This window comes from Peromyscus leucopus, chromosome 6 (assembly GCF_004664715.2).
Source record: "Peromyscus leucopus breed LL Stock chromosome 6, UCI_PerLeu_2.1, whole genome shotgun sequence".
Taxonomy (NCBI): domain Eukaryota; kingdom Metazoa; phylum Chordata; class Mammalia; order Rodentia; family Cricetidae; genus Peromyscus; species Peromyscus leucopus.
In genome coordinates, this window is record NC_051068.1 from 9,988,582 (window position 1) to 10,015,344 (window position 26,763).

General features: G+C 45.3%; 1 protein-coding gene across 1 annotated transcript; it reads left to right on the plus strand.

The window, feature by feature from the left end:
- Lrrc31 (leucine rich repeat containing 31) lies at positions 1-23,771 on the plus strand. The gene is given in 10 exon segments (XM_028872694.1): positions 1-142; positions 6,626-6,769; positions 8,419-8,586; positions 8,765-8,932; positions 10,150-10,317; positions 14,162-14,329; positions 20,325-20,492; positions 23,422-23,650; positions 23,652-23,704; positions 23,707-23,771. Coding segments are annotated over 10 exon segments (1,473 nt in total).
- The last annotated feature ends 2,992 nt before the right edge of the window (positions 23,772-26,763 follow it).

A 26,763-nucleotide genomic window follows, 5' to 3' on the forward strand; every position in this document is an offset into this window, starting at 1 on the left:
ATGCCTCTTGGTTTAGAAATGGAACGGAAATCCAGTATGAAAGAAAGTGACTGGTTCCTGAAGAAGCCGTGCAGGAAGGCTGCGGACAGGTGTCTAGACTTCAACACCTGCGGATTAACAGCTGCAGCTGCGAAGGAAGCAGGTCTGTATGACGCTGCCTTGTATGAGGATGTAAGGCCTTCATATCAAGAACAGTCAAAACACACATAGTGATCCACGTGGCACACTGAGGTCTCTCACATAGTGACCCACATGGCACACTGAGGCCTCTCACATAGTGACCCACGTGGCACACTGAGGTCTCTCACATAGTGACCCACGTGGCACACTGAGGTCTCTCACATAGTGACCCACGTGGCACACTGAGGCCTCTCACATAGTGACCCACGTGGCACACTGAGGTCTCTCACATAGTGACCCACGTGGCACACTGAGGCCTCTCACATAGTGACCCACGTGGCACACTGAGGTCTCTCACATAGTGACCCACGTGGCACACTGAGGTCTCTCACATAGTGACCCACGTGGCACACTGAGGCTCTCTCACATAGTGACCCACGTGGCACACTGAGGTCTCTCACATAGTGACCCACGTGGCACACTGAGGCCTCTCACATAGTGACCCCCCCCCCCCCCCCCCCCCACTCCACTGACCCACGTGGCACACTGAGGTCTCTCACATAGTGAACCCACGATGGCACACTGAGGTCTCTCACGTGGTCTCAGAAAGCAAGCAAAACACACTGTTTATTATTTAGAAAAGCTAAACAAACTCATGCCAAGGGCTGGGATATAGCTTAGTTAAGAGAGCATTTACCTAGCTTTCTCGAAGCCCTGGTTTCCACCCTAGCTCTGCACGCACCTGTAGTTCAGCTCTTGGGAGGTGGCGGAAAAGGAGAAGTTCAAGGTCATCTTTGGCTATCCAGGGAGTTTCAAGCCAGCCTGGGATCCATTAACTCACTATTGTGAAACAAAACAAAACAAACCACCTTATATTCTAATGAGAATCAAGGTTGGTTGGTTGGTTTTGAAAGTACTGAAGTTGTTGGGGTTGTTTCTTGTTTTACTGCAAAAGATGTTTGCTGGGGGATGGCTTTCTGTACGCTGTGAATATATGTTGTTCCTGTTGGTTAATAAATAAGCTGCTTTGGCCTATGGTGAGGCAGCTTAGAGGCAGGCGGGAAATCCAAGGAGAGAAACAGGAAAGAAGAAAGGCAGAGACAGAGAGTCGCCAGCCAGCTGCTGGAAGAGCAACAAGGTGTCAGCAGATGGGTAACGCCATGGCCACGTGGCAACATATAGATTAATAGAAATGGGTTGATTAAGATGAAGGAGCTAGATGGCAAGTGGCTAAAGCCATAGGCCACACAAGTTTGTAAATAATATTAAGTCTTTGAATAATTATTTTATAAGTGGCTGAGAGACCTCAGGGCTGGGCGGGACTGGAGGAACTCGGGACCTGGAGAAAACATATGGCTAAAGGTATTGAGATCTTTGAACAAATAAAAGCTTTCTGTGGGTGGTTCCCTTTTGAAAAAAATAAAAAAAAAATAATAAAGGTCCTTCCTAAAGCTTCTCAGATGTGAGTTGAGCTGAGGAGATCAATTCATTTCTTTTCTTCCAGAGCAATTTTACCTATGTAGTGATTACTTCTTGCTCTTTGAGATAAATCTGTTCCCCAAAATGATCAACTCACCAGATGCAGAGAAGTTAAGGGTATTGCCTTGTTGAGTGACAAAAAGCATTACTCCCAGCAACCACTGCTTACCTCTTGTACAAACAAAAGTAACCACGTTTGCTGTCATAGCATGCCTAGGGGTGTCAGGAACCCTCCTCCCGTGCCACTCTTGTATTCTGCTTCTCAGATACCTTAAAATAAGCCCCCGATGAGACTGTGTGTGTGTCTGCCAATGAGAGATGCCAAAACTGCACCTGAATTTGGTGTCCTCTCTTGTGGGATATTAGTTGAGGATGTGTTACATTTATTTGTTTATGCTGTGGAATATTTGTTTAATGATGCAAAGCTGTGTTGCAATTTTTTTATGTTACATTTGTTTATCTCTGTGAAGCTGTGTTACTGTGCCTGTTTAAAATACCTGATGGTCTAATAAAGAGCTAGGAAGGGGCTGCAAGACAGAGAGAATAAATAGAAGGAAAAAAGAGAAGAAGGAGAAGAAAAAGAAGAAGAATAAGGAGGAGGAGGAGAAGGAGAAGGAGAAGAGAGAAAAGGAGGAGAGGAGAATGCCAGGGGCTAGCCACACAGCCAGATATGGAGTAAGAAGGAAAGAAAAGATATATAGAAATAAAGAAAGGGAAAAACCCAGTGGCAAAAAGTAGATGGGATAATTTAACTTAAAAAAAAGCTGGATAGAAACAAGCCAAGCTAAGGCTGGGCATTTGTAAGTGTAATAAGTCTCCGTGTGATTGTTTGGGAGCTGGGTGGTGGGCCCTCAAAGAGCCAAAGTGTAGACAGTAGTTTCTGTTCTGCCAGTAATTCCCAAATACCCAGCAGCAGCTTCCAAAATAATTGATTTGGAGACTTAATATTACTTAAAAATGCTTAGCTGGTAGCTCAGGCTTAGTACTGACTAGCTCTTACACTTAAATTAACACCTAATTCTTATCTATGTTTAGCCACATGGCTTGGTACCTTTCTTCAGTGTGGCATTCTCATCGCTGCATCTACTCTGCCCTTTTCCTTCCCAGCATTCTCAGTTTGGGTTTCCTGCCTAACTTCCTGCCCAGCTACTGGCCTGTCAGCTTTTTATTAACCAATGAGAACAACACATATTCACGGCATACAGAAAGACATCCCACAGCACCAAAGAATAAAGCAAAACAACTACTGTCCTCAACTTGGTCTTAACGTACGTGGGCTGCAATAGTGAAACAGTCTGGCTGGAATCTAGGAAGTGCAAGATTAATATGACTTACTCTAGTGAGGTCTAAGCACACTCATACTCCACAGGTGTATTCTAGTGGTATCCTGTCAGAGTGGACTGGGCAAGCTCCTTCAAGCTAGCTCGTTTTGGAAGTTACTTTTCTCTTGCTGTGATAAAACACTGACCAAAGCTAGTTATAGGGAGATGAGTTTGTTTTAGGCTTATGGCTCCAAAGGTTAGAGTCCTTAACTTTGGAGTGAGGTAGCAGGCAGTAGGGAGACATGCAGGCTGGAGCAGCCGCCAAGAGTGCACATCTCCAATTACAAACAGGAAGCAGAGTGTGCTGGAAACAGAGCATGGCCTTTGAAACCTCAAAGCCTGCCCCAGGGACACACTTCCTTCATCCACGCCACACTGCCTGAGCCTCCCCAAACAGGGCTGCTAACAAATGGCCAAGGATTCAAATGCCAAGACTTATAGGCACCCATTCAAACCACCATAGCCACTAATTATGCTCACGAGGGCTCCACCTTCATGAATTAATTATGTGATGAGGATACTGTTCTTCTCTTTTTAAATTTTTTTGTTTTATTATTTTACATGTATGGGTGTTTTGCCTGCATCTGTGTCTGTGCATTGTGTGCTATCAGTGGCAGAAGAGGGCATTGGACCCCTGGAATTGGAGTTACAGATGGCTGTGAGCCATCACAGGGGTGCTGAGAATTGAGCTTGGGCCCTCTGGAAGAGCAGCAGGGCTCTTAACTCTCCAGCCCAAGATCCTACCTCTTAGTAGGGATTAGCTTTCAATGTGTGCATGGAGGAGGGGAGAAAACACAGATATTTAGACTATAACATTATTTTAATTACTTAAAATTAATTTAAATTAAAATCGATGCCATTATGGGACAGGGTTCTTTAAAAAAATGTTTTTAAGTTACACTAATCATTTGATGTGCATGACATATCTCATGTATTGGTCAGAAGACACTTGAGACAGTCATTTCCCTCTCTATATAGCACAGGACTTTGAGATCAAACTCAAGTCTTCAGGTCGAGTGGGCAAGTGTCTTTACCCACTGAGCCATGCCCGCAGCCCTGGGATAGGACTCTTAGTGGGAACTATAAGCCATCACCTAAGGATCAGAACCGCTTGAGCAGTTCTGGGAAGGCAGCCAAACCTACCGACCCAAACCTACAGAACTGGGCTCTTTGAGCCTTAGGTCCTATGTCTTAGCCAGCCCTCCGGGGACTCTGATGGAGGCTGTTCTAGGACCCATGCCTCAGCCAGTCCTCAGGGGACTCTGATGGAAGCTGGTTTTTACCACTGGCCTGTGTTTTGAGTACAGCAGTTGTATTTTCTTCATGAAGTTGTCACCAGGAAGGAGGCCCAACTTCCTTTATGAGTTCAAACAAAAACTGGAACGAAAGCAGTCAGCAGCAGCCAACTCAGCGTTTGGTGTCTGAAAAGCAAGATTTTTCTTTTCCTCTATTTTTGTTGCTGATTTTGCCTTAGAATTCAGTGGTTTGATCCTGTATAAAGTTTGGTCATGATGAACAGGATCAATGGCTGAAGTGCTTTGAATCTGCTAGAAGAAAGAGGTTTTTGCTGGAGCTGCTGATTTTGCCTTAGAATTCAGTGGTTTGATCCTGTATAAAGTTTGGTCATGATGAACAGGATCAATGGCTGAAGTGCTTTGCATCTGCTAGAAGAAAGAGGTTTTTGCTGGAGCTGTCATTTCAGAACTGGTAACTCCAGATTCTCTTGACCCGAAACTACAAAAGCCCAGTGCATTGCATCCTGGGCTGTCCTTGAGATGCTCAGACAGACTTGCAGCATTCATGCGTGCCTTGCCTCCTCCACTAGGCCATCTCCACCCTCAAGTCTTGCTCTTCCTGAAGATGAAGATGTCCTTTGAGAATTTTCCACAGAGGGTAACTTTGCTCTTTAACACGCTGTGATAGATCCTCAGAGAAGGTTGAATCCACAAAATCTCGCATCACTGGCCATTTAGGTATAAGGTTGTTGTAGAATATTTTTTTCCTCCAGAGCTGAGGACCAAACCCAGGGCCTTGTGCTGTGCTCTACCACTGAGCTAAATCTCCAAACCCATAGAATATTATTTTAAGGTGTGTTACTTTTGTTTATGTTGCATCTGTTTAACTCTATGAAGCTGTGTTACTGTGCCTGTCTAAAACACCTGATGGTCTAATGAAGAACTGAATGGCCAATAGTGAGAAGGAGAAAAGATGGGCAGGGCTGGCAGGCTGAGAGAATAAATCAAAGGAGAAATCTTAAAGGAGAGAAGAAGAAGCCAGAGAAGGAAGAGGACATCAGGGGCCAGCCACCCAGCTACACAACCAGCAATGGAGAAACAAAGAAAGATATACAGGAATAGAAAAGGAAAAGCCCAGAGGCAAAAGATAGATGGGATAATTTAAGTTAAAAAAAGCTGGCTAGAAATAAGCCAAGCTAAGACAAGGCATTTATAATTAAGAATAAGCCTCCATGTGTGATTTAATTAGGAGCTGGGTGGTAGGCCCCTCCAAAGAGTAAAAACAACAACATAAGCTAGCACTGAGCATGGTGAGGGGCAGGCCTTTAATCCCAGCATACTGGAGGCAGAGGCAAGTGCATCTCTGTGATACCTGGCAAATCCCAGGCCAGCCAGGGCTGCATAGGGAAACTCTGTCTCAAAATTAATAGTAATCAATAAATAGAAGGTAGTGATGGCTGGGTGATCAAGATAATAAAGAAAATGTGTTGTGGAATATTATTTTAACTAAGCAAAGATGTGTTACATTTGTTTATGCTGCATTTGTTTAATTATGTAAAGATGTGTTGCTGTTTCACCTTGCCTGCCTAAGGCACCTGACTGATCAACTAAAAAGCTGAACAGCCAATAGTTGGGCAGGAGAGGGATAGGTGGGGTTGGTGGGCAGAGACAAGTAGGAGGAGAAATCTAGAAAAAAACAATAGAGAAGAAAAGGAGAATAAGGGAGAAAAAGAGGGACACACCAGGGTCCAGAAGCCAGGCAGCCGCCAGCCAGCCAGACACAAGAAGCAGTGGAAGTAAGATGTGCAGAAGGAAAGAAAGGTAAAAGCCCCGAGGCAAAACATAGATAAAGAGAAACAGAGTAAAATAAGAGCTAAGATAAGGCCAAGCATTCATAACTAATAAGAAGTCTCTGTGTCATGATTTGGTAGCTGGTTGAAAAAGAAAAAGCCAACTACAAAAACATGCAGACAATCCTTTTCTCTGCTGACCTGGCCCCGGCACATTCTCCAGCTTCCAGTCTGAGGGTCTGATAGAGCCAGGGGATGCGTGTCAGAGGGCTTAGCAACATAAAGAGCAGTATTCACACACCAGTAACAGCTGTAGTAGTGGAGCAGAAACAGAGTTGCCATTTCTACCTCAGCGGTCAACAATAACACAGAAAGTTCTATACAGTTGTGTGTAGATATCACTGTGTTTATAGAGTGCAATTTTTTTTCCCTTTCTGGCAAAAAAATAGAAAATATCCCAAGAAATGGGGAATATAAATGGAACAATTTCCTCAGTTGCAAGCAAGAGATCCCTGATTTGCTGAATGTCAACATGCCTGCCCCCTGCATTTTCATATTATCCAAAATTACATCCCGAGCACATGGGCACTGAGTTCTGATCATTACAAATCACAAGTCACACACACAGATCTGCATTTTCTTCTGCCCACTTGAGCTGTTTTGCTGCCTTTCCTCTCAGACCTGGAGGAACTGGACATTTCCTGGAATGACTTTGTCAGCGGGACACTCCACTTGTTCACTGAGTAAATGCATCTGGCCAGCAAGCTGAGAGTCCTCAGGCTGCGTGGCTGCGGACTCACCACTGAGGATGTTCAAACTCTGGGTAAGGTGACGCCTCCCCTAAGATGGGACTTCTCTCTGCACGACAACTTGAAAAACAATAAAAGAACAGGGGCTGGGAAAGTGGCTACGTTCATAAAAAGCTTGTCTTGCAAACATGAGGACCCGAGTTTGAACTTCAGAACCCATGGAAGCTGAATGTGGCGGCATAGGCTTAGAATCACAGTGCCATGGAGACAGAGACAGGCAGATCCCTGAAGCCTGCTAGCCAGCCAGCTCAGCAAGCTCCAGCGAGCAAGTGAGAGACCTCTTTTCATAAACAAAACAAGCAAGCAAGCAAGCAAACAAACAAACCAAAAACCCCAAGGAAGATAGAGGCACTTGAAGCACACCAAAGGTCATTCTATGGCTTCCCATGTATGTGCACATGCACGCACATGCGCACACAAGAGCATACACGCATTTAAACACACAGATCGAAAACTTAGAAATAGAAACAGAAAACAGGGCTTCCCTTGAAGTATCTTGTCGTCCTGACCCCTCAGGGGCAAGCAGTCGGTGTTGTCTCTGCATGTGCGGAGGGTCAAGAGCATGGCTGGGCACTTCCGTGCCTTGCACCCCAGATTGTGGATAAGGACGGAACAAAACGGACCAGACTCCGACTGCATGGCTTTTACCGGGCTATTGTAATGCTAGCTCACTCTGGGTCTCACAATCTCATCTATAAAAAGGAAGAACTGGAGTAGATAGCAGTTAATCTGTTTTTAAATTCCAAAATAATACTTACCTCCTTTATTTTTCTAACCCACCTTAAAAAATTGATCAAAGTAAGTTTTTTAAAAAACTAAAACTTGGTTTAGCTGGAACTAGAGCCTTAATTAAGTTAAATATACGCTGGGAAAAAAAGGATAACATTTGTGCAAACTCATACTACTTACCCAAATGCTTTACTAAAATGTTTGCTGCTTTATTTACTTTTTTCTATTTTGATAAAATATTTTGGTCATTCCCTTATCTTCAGAGATTTGTGTTAACAAAATGAGTGCCAAATGTCTTTTCTTGTTAGTCCCTTGGGAGGATTTCAAGACTCCCACACCTCTGATTGGTTGCTGTCCCGCCTCAGTGGTTTTCTCTATGAAATGGTTCCAGGCAAGAAGGAGCGAAGTTTCCCCCTCTCCTCTGAGCCCCCTGGCTGTGGCTGTGGCTGCTGCCTGGCCACCTAGCTCTGCTTCTTTTCTTTCTAATGTTCAGTGCACGTTACAGTCTTGGTGTCCAAGTGAGCTCTACCGCTGTGGTGTTAGGTTTCCGGCTTGCCTCTCCTCTACCTGTGCCCAGTCTGATGCCAGGGAGAGTGGGTGAAGGGAGCAGACGGGTTGCGCGCAATAGATCCTGACTTCCAGAGAACAGCCTGGCAAAGACGCTGCCTCTGAGTCAATTGTTTACAGCTGTGGTTCCCCCGGAACAGGCTTCCTGAACTTTGGAAGGACTAGAATGCTGTGCTTGCACATGGAGGCGCTCACTCGGTTGTTAGGGGCAGGACCCGGGTCCCTTTCTTCTCCTTGCTCCTCATCAGCAAACACAGTACCCGCCTCAGCTTCCATATTCCCTAATTACTGGCGGTCCTGGTTGTGAATGACCGTCTCTGCCTTTTTGAGTCAGCGCCCTCTGAATTATGGGATATTTGGCACTTAGGAGCCGCTCTTGAAATGACACCTGCACTTGAAGAACTGAGTTTATCCTGGAACAGCAACGTGGGAGGAAAGTTGCCTCAGGTTCTCCGTACATTCCGAAAAGGGAGCAAGATTCAAACACTTGAACTTGCGGACTGCGCCCTCACGTCACAGGATGCGGAGTTTGTGGGTAAGTGGAATTCATAAGAGTTCTTCCCAGAAAAATGTAGGAAAGATGCCTGTGATTAGCTGCTGGGACTGCCCGCAGGTGCTTTTTGTCCCCAGGGCACAGGGAGCTGCAGTAGACCTCGGGCTAACCTCTGGCTTCCACATGGACACTCTTTCTGTTTGGATTTATTCCCTTTCAGGACACTTGCTACCTAAGCTGCAGAGACTCGAAGTATTTGACCTTTCCATTAACAGGAACATTGGCAGTAGTCTAGACGTCATAGCACAAGGATTAAAATGCACCTCAGGCCTGAAGGTATTGAAGTTGCATTCCTGTGGATTATCCCCAAAGAGTGTCAGAATACTGGGTGAGTTAACGATTGTTAAGTTTAAGATTATGCATGTAAAGTATAAAACTTATTATATGTCAGGGTCGGCGAGGCAACTCACTGGGTAAAAACACCCACGTCTGCTGCCCGAATTTGGTTCCCAGGACCATGGTAGAAAGAGAGAACCAACTCCTTAAGGTTGTTCTCTGATCTCCGTATATATAACTTGGCACTCACACCCACTCACCCACACACACACACACACACACACACACACACACACTCACACCCATAGACACTCATACACAATAGAAAAATGAAAAAAATTTAAATGTATCATATAGCATAGATGTTATTTAAAATCTATTAGAACATATGAACTTAAATATTCATTGTTTTATTTATTTGTTCTTTATTTGCTTCAGTTCTGGGAACTGAACCAGGGCCTTAGTGCATGCTAGCCTTATTTATTTTTGAAATCGTTCACAGTAAACTTAGACTTTATTATTACAAAAAAGAAACAGAAAAACACAAAACAAAATAAAAGGACCCTCTTAAGTCAGGCTTGGTAGTGTAGACCTGAGGATGTTAGGTTACAAGGTCAAGTCCAGCCCTGGCAACTTAATGAAAATATCTCAAATCAAAAGTGAAAAGAGGCGAAGAGGCTGGGATGTCTCAGTGCCAGGACTCCTACATGCTGGAAGGCTCAAGGTTGAACACCACAGAACAGACAAGCTTTTCAACTGACTAGCTCTGAAAGGCCAGCAAATCTAAGGTATGAGCTGGACACTGGGTAGGCTTATTATCGCTGTTGAAGACATCAGCTTTATTGTGCTCAGTGCCCAGAAGGTATTGATACTGATAAAGTAATAATAATGGCTCTAGTGGTATCCATGGGAACGCTTGCTCTCTGTGTAGAGTGGCCTCCTTATAGGGAATGACACCGTTTTCCCCTGTGACTTTCAGAGCCTTCAGTGTTCTTCTAACTGGCAGCCTGAGGAAATAAATCTAAGGTCAACACTCAAGTGTAGTTGGTGGAATAGGCAAGTGTCCTCAGAGATTCAGACAAGAACTAGTGGCAGCCAATTGGATCTTAGAGAGAGGGCTTGTGAAGTCTCTGTTGGGTCTGCTGAGGCCCAGTCGGCAGGGACTCTGCAGTTACTCCCCCCACTTTGGCTCTGCTCCTCTCCCTCCCCACTCGCCTGCCCACTGCCTCACAGTATGGATTTCAGGAGGGGTTGGAACCTGCTTTGCAGATGGTACCTTTGCATCCTTGGATGTACTGAGGACACTGGATCTTTCCGGCAACAAGGAGCTGGGCGGAGGCTTTGAAGAAGTGCCCGCTCAGCTGGCTTTGCTGGAGCATCTAGAAGTCCTAGATCTTCACCAGCGCTCACTCACAGCCCATGATGTGGAATCACTGAGTAAGTGCACCCCGTGGAGCAGAACCTGTGGAAACGTCTGGGAAGTTAGCGAGTTGAGATGGATGCTTGAATTCACTGACCAGGTCATCAGAGTTGTGTGTGCGCTGACCACCCAGTAAATGTTAAAGAATCTAAGAATCGGTAATTGAAGGAGAAAAATTTGAATTTCTCTCGCCTTTTAGAAACAAGTGTCTTAGTGTCACAACCTTGATTATGTACAGGTCTGTAGAGAGAACACCAAAATGTGGCTTTTAAATGACAGCGTCAAGACACTAAAGAAAAGGCAGTTACTGAAAAGCAGCCATTGGTGGTGCATAATGGGTGGGCATCACAACTTCAAAGAGCAGTAGTTATTTTCCTACCGTCAATGTAGTTCTGTGGTTGTTACCTGTAATACGGAAGTGCACTTTCCCATAGCGAGACCTTCTCTCTGCCTTTGTTCCGCGATCCTCGTCTCACTGGACTCCACTCAGGCCTCACCGGCCTCAGACATACCTGGCATCCTGTGGCCTTTGAGCCTTTGCTCTTTCTTTGTTCAGGTAGAGGGCAACTTCCAAGGTAGGAGTGGATCTGATCCTGAATCTCTCCATTGCTCAAGTGTAGGTACCCGCATACTCCCGTCTCCCACTAAGGGCATGCTTAATATGCAAATGGATGACAAATAATAATAATAATAATAATAATAATAATAATAATAATAATAATAATATAGATTTTAAAATACACTTTGGGGAAGGAAAATGGTAAAAATAAAATTCCAGGTCTAACAACCACCTTCGGGGTCTGCTGAATTATTCCTCAGACTCTTGTCCCTCAATCTGGAAGTGTGAAAAGTTCAAAGTGTTCATGAAGGCTTTAAGTGGAAAGTCCTTTTCACTCTCCACAGAGCACTGTTCGAGAGCCTTATCCCTTCTGTCACGGGCTGAGGGGACACTACTGAGTTACCTGGCTACCAGATCGCTGTGGCACAGCTCAACACTGAATGTCACATCTCACATTGCTGCTCTCAGGGGTGAGAATGTGCTAGAGGGGTTTCACTGTTAACTGCTGGCACAGCGCGGGAATAAGCCCCCTTGTCTAGGACATGGGAGAGTCTCCCGGGCAGCTGATGATCATGTAAGAACCGCAGCAAATGGCATTGTTCTTCTGCTGCTTGATTTTAAAAAAAGGAAGTGAGATGCTGCTGTGATGCTGTGATCTGCATGGCTTTGGACTTGGTGTGACTGGGGTGTTGGGGATGAAGAATGGCAGACAGAAACACAGAAAGGCTGACAGCAGGTGGGCCATGTGCTTTGATGAAGACACACTGACAGCCTGGAAATTCAGTGCATTTATTATATACCACTGAATGAGGAAGGGGTTTTATTGCATACAGCTGAGAGAGGAGGGAGCTTATTATATACAGCTGAATAAAGAGGTGGTCTTATTATAGACATTTGAGTGAGGAGAATGTTTATTACACATATCTGAGTGAGGAGGCTGTTTATTACATACATCCGAGAGAAGAGGATGTTTATTTATTACACATATCTGAATAAGGAGGGTGTTTATTACATACATCTGAGAGAGGAGGCTGTTTATTACATACATCTGAGAGAGGAGGCTGTTTATTACATACATCTGACAGAGGAAGATGTTTATTACATACATCTGACAGAGGAGGATGTTTATTACACACATTTGAGAGAGGAGGGATTAACTAATCTAGGGAGTCTCTGTAGGGAGCAGTCTCAGGCAACAGTCATCACAAGGAGGAAACTTTCTGCAAACACTGTCAGCATCCATACTTGGACCAGGGAAGGCCTTGCCGTTCCTGTGGGATTGAGGCATTGGGGTCCCTGACATGGCTGCTCTTGTGTCCACTGTACATATTCACTCAGGATTTCATGGGTTCCCCACAACATGCATCCCATTTTCTACCTTATGATGCTAAATAATTGAACACTTATTTATCACTGCAAATAACTTCAAAGAATTACTGCTTATTTAGCTAGTAACTGCTGATTAATCTTCCAATTGTGAGGCTCTGTACCATGGCCCATGGAAATTCAGACAGAGCATCAGTCTTCTAGGGCAGGAATAAAACAAAACCTATCCGCAGTATGTGGTGAAATGTGAATTGCTGAGGAGGATTCCAGGGAATGGTTACCCCAACTGGGACTACGAGTCTGACTTTCTCTTCCTTTTCTTTCTTTTCCCATACCCCCTCTCTCATATACACTTTTGTGTCTTGATGTTTCAGATACTGGTCCCCACTCTGGGGATGAGGTAGTCTCCCACACACAGTGCTCACCTTCAGTGAGGGAAGAAAACAAATATGTAAGCAAGAAAAGAGTGTGCAGTCATGGGTGCTGAGAGAAAGATGAGTAACAGTTATTCTTTTCTGTTGCTGTGAGAAAACACCACGACAAAGACAACTTATAGAAGGAAGAGTACTTGGGCTTGTGATTTCATGGGTTTAAGAGTGAGTCCATGGTAGTGGAGCAGGGGCATGGCAGCAAGTGGCAGGCGTGGCTGGAGGAGCAGAAAGCTGGGGTGCACATCTGGAACCTCAAACACAAGCAGAGAGAAAACTCAAAATGGTGTAGAGTCTTTAAACCCTCAAAGCCTACCTCTATTGGCATACTTTCTGCAAGGCCACGCCCCCTAAACCTCCCCAAACAGCACCACCAACTGGGAACCAGGTGTTCAAACATCTAAGCCTGGGGGGGGACATCCTCATTCAAACCACTACAGATATGACAGTGACTGAGAGGTGCCTGGGTGGCCCTGGAAGGCTCCACGAGATAAGCCAGCTCCACAGGTCTCCTAGGATAATGCTTCCTATGTTGGTAAGTGCTCCAGAGAGGCCTCGAAGCAGGCGAGTAGCAGGAAGATAGTAGACTCTGGCTACGTGTAGCTCCAGCACATACTTACTAGGCCAGAGTTACCTGATGGAACATATAGGGAATCACGAGGTGGCCTGAGTGTTTCTCTGCCTGAGGGAGTGCCTCGGTTTCTCGGGAACTGAAAGGCTCACAGTGCCCCAGAATCCATGGACTATAATCTGAAAAACCTATGACGCATGCCTCTCAAGGCAACAGGACCAGGGCAACTCCATGATTCCCTGCAGCTCCTTTCGGCTCAGCAGGCTCCTTAGGTCCCCTCTCCAATGCTGTCACCGGCAGGCACGTGCTCTGGTGACTTGTCTTTACTGGCATTGGACATTCTGAGAAGAGAACGACTATGTCAGACATTAATGTGTGCCAGCACTAAAGGAATCTATTAGGAGCAAGCCTTTATTTCTCTAATTCTCTTGTGACGCAGGTGTCTTATGATTATGAAACCAAGCTCCAGAGGAGCTGGCTGGTGCTGATCTCATACAGGGTTAGCTACCGATAGTTTTTGTGGTCATGGGGTTTGGGCCTACTTACACCAGCAACTACTCTACCACTGGGCTCTACCTCCAGTCCTCCTCTTCTATGCCTTTTATTTTGAGACAAGATTTCACTAAGCTAATCAGGTGGGCTTTGAACAACCAATCCCCCCTTTCCTCAGAATTCCAAGATTATAGGTTTGAACCACCAGGTCCAGCTAGTTGCACAGTTCTAGGATTAGAACTCAGTCTCCTAAACTTTTGCTTTTACGTTCTAGTCCACAGAGAGGCTCGGGAACAGAGAAGCCCGAAGAGCAACCTGGAGAGAGGCTGATTTGCCTGTGGTAGAGTCTGTGTGGGGGTCTCAGGGAGGGTAGTGCCGTACAGATGAGTTCTGTAGAAGCCATGCTAGGAAGACCGTGGGAGCCAGACGTTCCTGTGACTCTGTGAAGCAGTGCCTCATACATGTCATGGTTGATATTTCCACAGCTCAGGTGATCCCTTTACTCTCAAACCTTCAAGAACTGGATTTGTCATCCAACAGAAAGGTGGGCTGCTCTTCCGAAAACCTACTCAGCAGGCTCCGATTTTTGCCGGCACTGAAGTCATTACTGATCAATGGTTGTGCTTTGGAAAGTGAGACTTTCACAGCCCTTGGTAAGAGAGCTTCCTAGCTCCCAGCATGCACCAGGCAATGACCTGAGGGATACCCACACACACATATATACACCATGAATTTCATTCCAAGAAAAGGACTAGTCACTAAAGACTAATTGGTTGTTTGTTTATTTGTTGTTGTTTTTTTTTTCAGGAAATATATTCTCTTAAAAGTGATCTTAAAAGTTGTATGAATGACCGTGGCATTTATTTTATTTTTATTAGTTTTTGAGACAGGATCTCATAAAGCCCAGGCTAGCCTTGAACTTGCTATTTAGCTGACAGTGACTTTGAACTTCTTCTGGTCCTCCTGCCTCTGCCTCCCAGGCCTGGGAGTTCAGGCATGCACTAGTATGCTCAGTTTGTGTGGCACTGAGGGTCAAACCCAGGACTTTGTGTGTGTTAGGCAAGCACTCTACCAACCAAGCTACAGCCTAAGCTCCGAATAGCATTTTGCTTTACGTTATATGAAGCCAACTCTGGAAGTCTGTGTCCAGTAACTTGTAATTTTGCTGAGAGGGAACGGGAATTGAGGATGCTGTGAGTCTGATGCAAAGAGATAGTGTTTGAAACACAAATTGCTAAACTATCTTTTAATAAAAATCCCGGAGCCAGATATTGGGGTAAATGCTGAAAGGTCAGAGAGACAAAAGAACAAGCCACAGCTACTTGTCACCTCACCAACTCCACGAATCCTCTGACTTAATGTCTCTGAGTCCTCAGCCAAAAGGGGTCCAGCCAAAAAGGGGCTTATGGTGGTATTTTATTTGTACTGAAGTGTGATTTTATTTGTATGTTAATAAATAAAGTTACTTGGGGGTCAGAGCTAATAGCAAGCCATAGCAGAGCTGGGTGTTCGTGGTGCACGCCTTTAATCTCAGCACTTGGTAGAAGAGCTAGGTAGATCTCTGTGTGGTCAAGGATGCAGCCAGCATTGGAGACACACACCTTTAATTTCAATACCATAGAAGACCTGGAGGGCTGTACATACAGGCAGTGACGAGGCAGTCATCTGTTTGGGTTTACAACCAATGAGAAGTGAGAACAGAGAGACTATATAAAGACAAACAGACAGGAAGTAGGTCTCTTTCAGAGAGGTCTCTTGGCTGAAGAGGCTAGCTGCAGGGTAAGGCTCTTAGCTCTGATCTCGTGGCTTTCTTCTTTGCATTGGTTCTGTTTCTTATTTAATAAGACGGTTGGTTACATCTACAGGGGCTTCAGCCAGAAAGCTTTCTAGCTGAAAGGGCTCCAGTCAAAAAGGCCTTTAGCTGAAAAAGGCTTGAGTTCTCATCAGAAAGGGGCTCTAGTTCCTGTCTCCTCACACCTTATATACCTTTCTCGGCCCAGCCATAGTACTTCCTTCCTAGTGCTGGGATTAAAGGTGTGTGCCACCACTGCCTGCCTCTGTTTCTGTCCTAGACTGAATCAATCTCATGTAGTCTAGAGTGGCTTTGAACTCACAAAGATCCAGACGGAGCTCTGCCTCATGAGTGCTAAGATTAAAGGTGTGTGCCACCACTGCCTGGCCTCTATGTTTAATCTAGTGGCTGGCTCTGTCCTCTGATTTTCAGGCAAATTTTATTAGGGTATGCTGTTTATTTGTTGGTGTTATTTACCGGGCATGAGAAAACATGAGGTGCAATGGAACCCACTATAAGATTTTTTTTTTCAGGGAAGGGAAAGGGTAGAGGTGGGTAGGCCTACCTAAAAGAAAGGTGCAGGGGGAGGGGGGAGAAGAGAGGGAGAGGGAGAGAGGTATGTGCTACCTCTGGTGAGAGGGACCGGGTAGAGCCTGCTTTTATAGGTCACCTTGCACATGCGTATATGGGCTTATGTAGTGATGCCATGCATGTGCATAGAGTACATGATTATGCTGTGTGCAGATTACGTGACTACGTCGTGCACAGATAATGTAGGACATAGGCCCTGAAGTGACTAAACATTTTGCCTGACTGCTGACAGTGCATGCATGGTCATGTGACTCCAGAAGTGGCTAGGAGTAATAACAGGGTATACAATATATCATCACAATTATTAGTGTCTGAGTCTAGCTGACCACTCAGCATTCATTCCCCACAGCACCTATGCTGTGTTAGGACTCCTGAAGGCCATGCCTCTATCCTAGCCTACATCAAGGGTCTACCAGATTTGGAATTTCTTCCCATCACGGCTGGCAAGTGGAAGGAGGTGCTTAGAGGTGAAGGGATATTGTGGAATATCCCCAAACATACCACTCAGGTAAACCAGCACTTTGTGCATACAGTACTGGTGTCCCCAGCAGTATTCCAATTTCATTGATTCCTAAGAAGACTCAAGTCTCAGTATATAGCTGTACTCATAGCAAAGATTTATTACAGGGAAAGGACACAAAATAAAACCAGAATAGGAAAATGTTTGTGAGGAAAAAGCCCCAGGGAACCAAGTACAAGAGTTCTCTCTTAGTGGAGCTGCACAGGGCACACTTAACTACTCCAGCAATGAATTGTGACGTGTGTGACGTGTTCTAGTAGAACTCATCTGAACCTGCAAGCAAGGGTTTCATTGAGGTTCAGTCATGCAAATATCCTCTCAGGAATTCCAGACTCACAGAAGGAAACTGGTAGATGTCATAATTCATATTATTAATACAAGTAGTGTAGGCACTGGAGTGGTATCCTGGGGCGACTGGGTTGTGTCTTACCTCATCAGTGTGTCAACCATGACAGACTCAGAGTTGAGTGGGCTGTTTTTCGGAAGTGCTGGGATCTGTAGGAGCTGTGGTTCCGTCAGGAGAAGGCATCCTGGAGCACCCCGGTTCCGCTGCTTTCTCCTGTTTCTTGGCTGTCTTGAGGCGAGCAGCTCTCCTCCACCACTCTGTCCTCAGCAAGACGTTTTGTGTCATCAGAGCCTGAAGTCATGGAGCCAAATCTTTGCTTCTTTGCTTCCCTTGGGCTGTTTTGTCTCGTCCTTGACACAAGGTCACACTATGTAACTCAAGCTGGCCTCAGAATCTCCCTTCTCCACCCAATCCTCCCGCATGATGGCATTATAGGCAGGCACGACCATGCCCAGCCTTCGGAGGCCTTTTGTTACAGCAGCGGAAATCTGACTGACTGACTAGACTGGTCTTGGCTCCTGAGGACATATTACCAGTCTCAGAGATTGTTTAATTATTAATGTCTTTAAAGTGTTGTCCTGATTCAAGATTTAAAAGAGCAATTCAAAACAAAACAAAACCCCACCACATTCCCTAGAAACAAGGTATATTCTCTGGCATCAACCACTAAAGAAGATACAGATTGTTCTCCAAATAAAAATTTAAAACAACAAGAAACCTAATACACTCATTGTAAGTGTGCACATGGCTAGTCACTTTACTCGAAGTTGGGACAAAATGCCTGGTGAAAGCAGCTTAAGGGGAAAACCGTCTGTTTTGTGCACAGTTTGAGATACAGTGCCGGGGCATGGTCACGTGACAGCCACACTGAGGGGCAGAGAGATGGATGCGCCTGGGAGTGTCTTAACATCTCTGGAAACACGCTCATAGGCACACCCTGAGGTGTGTCTCCATGGTGATTCTTGGATGACAGTGGAAACAGTCCTGCTTTTGATCCTCTTTTACATATTATGACAGTTAAAAAATCCTTTAAAATTGTGCCATGGAGCAGACAGGTCCATAATTAAAGGAAATAAATGTACCCTATTAATGATAAGGTTATTTTCTAGTAACTATTAATAAAACCACTTAAAGAAGTCTGTATTTGGAGAACCCTTGCTCTCCTTTCAGCCCCACATACTTGGTCTTTTCTGTGGACTTCTGCCAGCCCTGTGCCAGGCTGTAAACCTTTCAGACTTGATGATTTTAGCATGGGGCCTTGGAATGTCTACAGAATGTCTATGATGTGTTTGATGGGTCTATGAGTGCCTTAAAGTTGGTTACAATCACTCTGTGGGGAGTGTTCAGTTCATCTGACGACACACCGGCAGTCAGATCTGGCTCTGGATCTTGTGGCAGGTCCCTGAGATCTCAGCGTTTTTACTTCCTCATCTGTAAAATAGAAAACCTTGGCAACTGCATGGACATCACAGGGTTGTAAAAAACAAGTGGCTTTAATACATAGACAGTTCTGGGAAAGCTGCCTGGCTCACAATGCTCAACAAATGTTAGTTGTTTATATTATTGCAGAATCTGTAAATTTCATTTAAAAGCAAATAGGGTTTCCTCAGTTTTAGAATGGCCAGGACAGTTCCTGTAGTAGCTCAGGTAAAGCCCATGTTCCTGAATGTGACCGAAAAGGGCCTGGTGAGCTGGCCCAGCAGCCCTCTACCTCTTGGACCCAGCCTCAGGCAGATTCCTGCTGACTCTTCAGCATCTCTGAGTTCTCAGCTGCTCCGGTTCTGATCTCTGGAACATTCAGCTTCTAGCCTCTGCTCTTTCCTGGTAGTTCCCACACAATTTTCAGGTCTAGGTGTGACTATTGATCCTTAACACAGTCACCAGCTAAATTAGGAGCCTCTTTGTAGCCTTTGTCAAAATTTATAATTAAGGCAAAATGTGTGGTGCCTGCCTGTAACACCAATACCCCAGAAGCTGAGGCAGGAGGATCACAGAATGGAGGCCAGCCTGGGCTGTACAGCAAGTACCTGTCTCAAGACTAAGATCTAATTCATGTACTTATTTGTATGGTTGTCTAATGTCCCTCCCTAAAGCACATTTTCGACATTCTCTACATTTAGTTATTGTAAGTAGGTAACAGACTTCTCAATGGAGACTGTAATTCACCAAGTAATTAGGCCCACAAAACAGACATTCTGCTGCTTAATGTTCATGTGGAAAAATTACAGAATACAGTAGTTTTGGGAACAATATGATGTTTCATAAATATACCTCCTATTAAGAAAAGTCTATATTGCTTTAGAAAAAAATGTTGAGGAAGTGGCAGGTCTCCAGAGACAGCCCCTCCACTGCAGCTGTGCAGCCAGTAGAGAACAAGGCAACTATTACACACAAGCACATTATGGACACAAGTCTACCAGTCAAGCTGATATACATTCTACATCACTTTTATAAGACAACTGGAACATTTGACTTTTCTTTATTATAGACCTATGTGCCATGAGTGGGCGGGATTTCCTCTTGAATACTTTATAAAGAAATCAGACAGTTAAAAAAAAGCTTATTATGCTTGGGGATGAGTTGTCATGATTAACTTTAACTTAGGAGCCATCTGAGAATTAATTTAAAAACTCCATCCAAAATGTGTTAGTTCCTTTCCTTGTGTCTTCATTACTTTTCTATTTCTGTGAAGAGACACTGCGACCAAGGCGACGTATATAAGGAAGCATTTAATTTGGGGCTTGCTTAAGGTTCAGCGGGTGAGTCCATGACCATCATGGTGAGGAGCATGGCAGCAGCAGGAGGTAGTCATGGTGCTAGGGCAGTAGCTGAGAGCTTGCATCTGATTCACAAGCAGGAGGCAGAGGGAGAGAAACTGGGCTTGGTGTGGGCTTTTGAAACCTCAAAGCCCACCCACGATGACACACCTCCTTCCACAGGGCATGCCTCCTAGTCCTTCCCAAACAGTTCCACCAACCGGGAACCAAGCATTTGAATATATGAGCTTATGGGGACCTTCCTCATTCAAACCACCACACTTTGACTGGGTAATTACATGAAATAAACACAAATACAGCTTGAGTCTTAGAGAAGCTTGGCCCCATCTCTGAATTTCCAACATTGGGACCAAACATTGGCATAGGTACCAATCCAGGTGTACTCTGAAAACTCTGACCAGCTTTCTGGGCTCCTTAGCCCTTTCTCCTTATTAAGTACAAAAGAAATAAAAGAAATCCCAGCTAATGGGGAATCCCATTTAACTAAGTCTAGCTTTCTTAATGTTGCCAGTAGGGTCCCAAGTACAACCTTTTCAGCCCTAGGCATATTCATAGACAGCTCTGGCTCTCGTGGTCTCCCATGGGATCCAAGTTACTAATGCTCTTATCATTACAATTTTAGCTGAAGCCTCTGTTCACCTCCCTGCCCTGGAAAGACTCAACCTTTCTTGGAACAAGTGTGTTGGGGGGAACCTGGAGCTCCTTCTTCAAACACTGAAGCTGTCAAGGTCTCTCCGAGTGCTGAGGCTGAGCAGCTGTGCTCTGGTGACAGAAGACCTGGTTCTCCTGGGTTTGTATTAATCCCTCCCAGGACAGTCTTGGCACAAAGCAGGGACCAGGTGGCAGACCTGGGGCTCAGGGACCAGGTGGCGGACCTGGGGCTGAGGGACCAGGTGGCGGATCTGGGGCTGAGGGACCAAGTGATGGACCTGGGGCTGAGGGACCAAGTGATGGACCTGGGGCTGAGGGACCAGGTGATGGACCTGGGGCTGAGGGACCAGGTGATGGACCTGGGGCTGAGGGACCAGGTGGTGAATCTGGGGCTGAGGGACCAGGTGGCGGACCTGGGGCTGAGGGACCAGGTGATGAATCTGGGGCTGAGGGACCAGGTGGTGAATCTGGGGCTGAGGGACCAGGTGATGGACCTGGGGCTGAGGGACCAGGTGATGGATCTGGGGCTCAGGGACCAGGTGATGGACCTGGGGCTGAGGGACCAGGTGATGGATCTGGGGCTCAGGGACCAGGTGATGGACCTGGGGCTGAGGGACCAGGTGATGGGCTGGGGCTGAGGGACCAGGTGATGTGGGCTGAGGGACCAGGTGATTGGGGCTCAGGGACCAGGTGTGGACTGGGGCTGAGGGACAGGTGATAACCTGGGGCTGAGGACCAGGTGATGGACCTGGGGCTGAGGGACCAGGTGGCGGACCTGGGGCTCAGGGACCAGACCTGGGGCTGAGGGACCAGGTGATGGACCTGGGACTGAGGGACCAGGTGATGGACCTGGGCTGAGGGACCAGGTGATGGACCTGGGCTGAGGGACAGGTGGCGGACCTGGGGCTGAGGGACCAGGTGGCAGACCTGGGGCTGAGGGACCTAGGCCTGTGCAGCTTCCTTTTTCCCCAGTTATCAGCTAAAAAAAAAATCTGGTTAAACCAAGTAATGTAATTCTGAAGCCGAATGACCGGGGAGAGTGTTTCTGAAGATAAGAAGGTGGTGAGGAGGGAACTCTGCTCCAACCTCCCATCGCAGAGTCCATCCTCTGCAGTCTACTTGCACTAACTGTGCCCTAACTATGTGGTACTATTAATTTTCCCCAAAATTGACTCCAAAATGCTTTGGGCCTTATTAAATAAGAAAGGGGTAAGGGTCTGAGGCTGTATCTCAGTAGTAAAGCTCTTGCCTAGCATGCACTGGATCCTAGATTCAATCCCTGGCATCTCAAAATAAGTTAATCATATAAAAAAAAAATAATGACAGTGAACTGGGGCGATATCTCACAACTAAGAATGCATAATGCTCTTGCAGGGGACCTGTGTGTGGTTCCCAGTGCCCACACTGGGGGATCCATAGCTTGCAGGGGCACCTGCGGTTAGGTGTGGTAGCCCCACATAGACACATACACTCATATACAAATATATTTTTTAAAGTTAAGTACATAAAAATTACATAAAATAAAGAAAAAACATACCAGGTGGTGGTGGCACACACCTTTAATTCCAGCACTTGGGAAACAGAAGTAGGTGGAACTCCGGGTTCAAGGCCAGCCTGGTCTACATAGTGAGTTCCAGGACAGCCAGGGCTACACAGAGAGACCCTGTCAAAAAAAGGAAAGAAAGAAAGAAAGAAAGAAAGAAAGAAAGAAAGAAAGAAAGAAAGAAAGAAAGAAAGAAAAGGAAGGAAGGAAGGGAGGGAGGGAAGAAAGAGAAAGAAAACAGCTTGTCAACATAATTGAACTGAGTATCAATTATTACAGATATAAGCTTGCTGAAGGCTTTGAGTGAAGTTCATTCTTTCTGTGTCAAAAAAAAAAAAAAAGACATGAGAAGGCTTAAAGAGGTACTGTAGCACAAACCTGATACTTGCCCTAGGGCAGTTTAGAAGTATGGAAAGAGAATTAAATAAGCAATAATTTAAGTTATCAGAGTCCAGGCAATGTACCTTAGCCCAATATGCCCTGGAATTACAGTCCTGGTGTTCACCTCCATCTGGGAGCAATGGAAAGCCTGGTGTCTCCCATCTAGCTTTGGGAACCCCATCACTACTCTGCTATCAGCTCCCTGATTTCTGGAGCCACAAGTATTCCTCGAGATGAGCTGACCAAGGTGGTGGGGGTGGGTAGACCGGGGTCCCCAAAAGGGCTTCCTTCCATGAGATCAGCTTCATGATGGGCCGAAAGAGCATGGAGCGGAGGACAGGCCGTGGTGGCCGTCAATAGAGACTGTCAGAGGGTGAGAAGACTCCCAAGATCCTTTACTCTAAGATTCTGCATCATTTATTTCTTCTTCCTAACCCTCTCCTGGTTCAGCTGAAGAGGCATGCAGGTGCCATTTGCCTTGGGTAACTTGCCTACTTCCTGTTGCAGAAGCATCATCTTCCCTTAGGCCACAATATGATAAAGGCTATTCAAAGAGAAAACTGTCTTGTGTACCAGAAGTCTCTAATGTGAACAGAACAGTTTGTACATTGGACTTACTGTTAGGGATGGTGATACAACTCAGTAGTGGAGTACTTACCTGGCATGTTTGAGACCCCAGGCTCAACTCCCAGCACCTCCAAAATAAATGTACTCAGTCAAATAATTGTTGGATGAATAGTTAGATAGAATTACAAACCAATGAATAACTAGTCAGCATTTAACAGCAAGATGGCTGTGCACCAAATGGTCCTTAATCAAAGCCAGTGAGCCATTAGCCTGTGCATTTAATTAGGAAATATCTGCAGTAGGGCAGGGAGTCCAGTGTAGCAAAGACCTTAAACTAATGCAAAAATGAAATTCTTCCAGTTGGGGTCTAGAAAAGGGAGTGAGTCTATTTTCAAGGTGTATATGGAAATCATGGAGATAAAGTTTCTCACTAAAATACTTTCTGATGCCCCAAATGAGACCACTAGCTAAAAGTAAGTTATCAATTGCTACTAATCTCAGAAGAGGTGCATTACTGGAAATGGGGAACAGCCAAAGGAGAGAGCATCCTTCTATTTAGAGTGATTTTATTTTCCAGCCTCAGCCATGCGGACAGGCCACTTAGCCGAGCTGCAGAAGCTTGACCTGAGCTACAACAACAGCGTCTGTGACACCGGATGGACCATCCTCTGCCAAAACCTCTGCTTCCTTAAAAAGCTAACTGAACTAGACATCAGCCTTGGGCCTTCGAGGTCCCGGGGCTGTGGGCAATGGTTTAGGCACTTATTATGTGCTGTGACCAAACTTCCTGTGGTCACTGAGATAGGATGAGAAGATGGCTGTCCCAGCCTCACAGGAGGAGGAACTAGGATGCTGCTTTACCATGACCACAGAAGGGGCATTCAGTTTGACCATGGTGGGTTTCAGTAGGCTGCTCCTAAGGAATGAACATTTCTCCAATAGAGCAAAAGAATGTAAATGAATTGTGGGGACTAGCCCTCACAATTATTTACCCCAGGAACTCTGAGGAATGAGGGATAAGATACTTAGTTAGACATAGAGTGGACAGAAACAGAGAGAGAACACAGGATAGTCTCAGGTGGGCCTGGATCCTTATCCACCAGCCCAGAGCTTTATTCCAAAGGGCTATTTATAACAATGCCAAGGGTGGAGCTAGTTAGACCCTTACAAACACCTAGTACTCAGGGCCGTGGTCTAATCAATCTCCCATGCAGTCCTGCTGGGTACAGCCACCAGGAAACCTAGTGGGCTACAACAGGTTCCTCTTCTTTATATTTTAAAAGAGTTGCAAGCTCTTGATGCAACTGCATCAAACTTAACATAATAATTCTAACATAAACAGAGCTATACAAAATTATAATTACTATTCTCAACCTTCCTACGAACCTACAAACCTACATTCAAGAACAATTTCTTAAGAGAACTATACAAAACATAACATTAATTCACTCACACACACACATACACACACACCTGCACATCACATATACACAAAAACACCTGTATAAGCAAACACCTGTACACACATACACCTTTATATGCGCACACATACACATATTCACACACAAAATGATAATAATAATGTGTGTCTTTAGTATATCTTAAAAAACAAAGATGATGTTTTAGAGCAGAATTTTCATTTGTTTGGGATGAATAATTAATCCATTGACTATTTAGAAATCTCACCAAAGGTGTTCATATTTTGGTGATCTGATTTATTTATCATTCTGAGATTTTCTGCCTTGTTTCCCTATATGTTACATGTGTTCCACAAAGGTGCGTGTGTGTACACACACGTCTATGTATACAATTCTACTGTGAAAAACACTTAACTGTAACATTCTCATATTATCTTCTTTGCATGTGTATGTATGTGTGTGGTGTGTGTATAAGTGTTCACATGTGTGTTGGTGTATGTATGTGTGTGAGTATGTCTGCACATGGAGCCCAAAGATGCTATTTGGTGTCTTCTCTGCCTCTCCATTTTATTTACTGAGGGCGACGCGGCCCCTGCACTCTGCGCCTTTTCCCCCATGCTTGTGTGCTGGTGCCAATCCGCGAGTGTGGCTGGCGCACACACACACACGATCGAGCTCAGCGACACAGAGTTAAATAGAATATTAATGAGAATATGAAGATAGCTGCAAGCTCCCTTATCAGTGTATGGGAGAATTGGAGGTAATGTGGTGAGATTTTGGTAACAGGGATGAGAGTTGGTGTCTTAGGTAGTACAAGAAGAATGTCAAATGAGAGCTTGTGAGTGAGCGAGTATCCTGGTGCACATTTGACTACAGCATGTTCTGTACTGAAGAGTCTAATGTTGATCCACAATTGCAGTATAGGAATCTATCACAATTCTACACAGCGTGTGCAAGCACAGCCTGATATATCCTGAGTGCGTGTGGAGACTCTGAGTGCCAATAGATGCTAGTCAATATAAAACCATATGAGTTTATTCCTACATAATTCTTACGAAGACTTCAAAGGGCTGTATATGTTACTTCCTGCCTCTAGCTGCAAGAGATTGCAGAGTAATGTAGCCATGGTCCATCCAGAGCCAGCGGTGATTAGACAACGCTTGTCGTATGAATTTCCTGTCACAATCCATCGCTGTCCCTCACAATGTGTTAAGATATACGAAAATGAGATACTTTCTAGGACGTTGTCCTATATAGATAATAAATTCTTCGGAGGGCACTAATCCCTTCATGAAGCCCAGTCCCATTAGATATTATCTAATTAACACCCCGGCTGTAACTCTTAATCCTTAAATACCATGCCGTGGGGAGGATGCCACGGGGACTGTTCATCGCCCACATGCGTGCCACAGATGTTAATTCACGAGCGACGTCCTGCCATAGCTTTCATCTCAGTGAGACCTCATGTCCCCTTTATTGCTATCCGTGCCAGCAATGCTATGTCCTGAAGACATGTTACCAGGAGCATATAAATTCCATGGTCATCCTGACATGTCTCAGTTCAAATTATCCAAGTATCCTTTCTTGAATTAATTATCGACAGATAAACCTGAAGTATTGGTGGATTTATCAGTTGGATGCTCTAGTGTAGCGATCCATCACATCGATTCGTAGTCTGTTCCTCGGCGGCTGAGTCTCAATTTTATTGCCTTAGTCGTCATACCCTCTTGCATTTACACATAATGTATGTGTCCAAGCATATGTGACCTTTTGAGCAGTATTTCCTTTGCAGCCTTTTTGCGCTTTCTATCTTTTGAGAGGTTTTTCCTTTGTTGTCGGCTCCTGTTAGTTAGTGCTTACGCAAAACAGACAGGAGATCCTTACACGCACCATGAAGAGTTCGCACGCCACACACGCCTGAAGTCCCTGAAATAAGAGCAGGATAGACCCAAAACTGCAGATATACTTGAGAACGTGATGCTAGTGCATGCGTTTTTACGGCTGTCTTACACATTCTCGTCAAACCCAGTGAAGGGTGTGCGTAGTGACACGGCTTGCACGTATAGAGTGAACATTTGCTCTCGTAGAAGTGACCTTTGAGAAGCCTAGTTCAAATCCTCAGCACGCTAAGAAAATGTGACTGTTGGCCTGCCTCACCTCAGCGCACTTGCGAGTGAACAGGCCTACATTCGCGAAGATCGGTACCTGGCATAGCTAAGCCGTAGATGACCATAAGATCACTTCAATGGAGCGCAAGACTGTCTCCCAGGCGCTGATAAGAGCTAAGGGCTTTGGTAAGCCGCCATATGCGACGTAAACGTGCGCGGTATCATGGCCCTAAGGTGAACGTGAGCTTGGCAGGCTGACATGGTTTGTGAGACGTTCCAGCTAAGCGTAAGAGCGCCTAGCCCAGCGCAGGCATGACAGTCCTCCAGTCTAGACTAGAGCAGCGGAAATACCAGCACTAAAATGGTTTGGGTAACACCAAGGAGTCCCTAGCC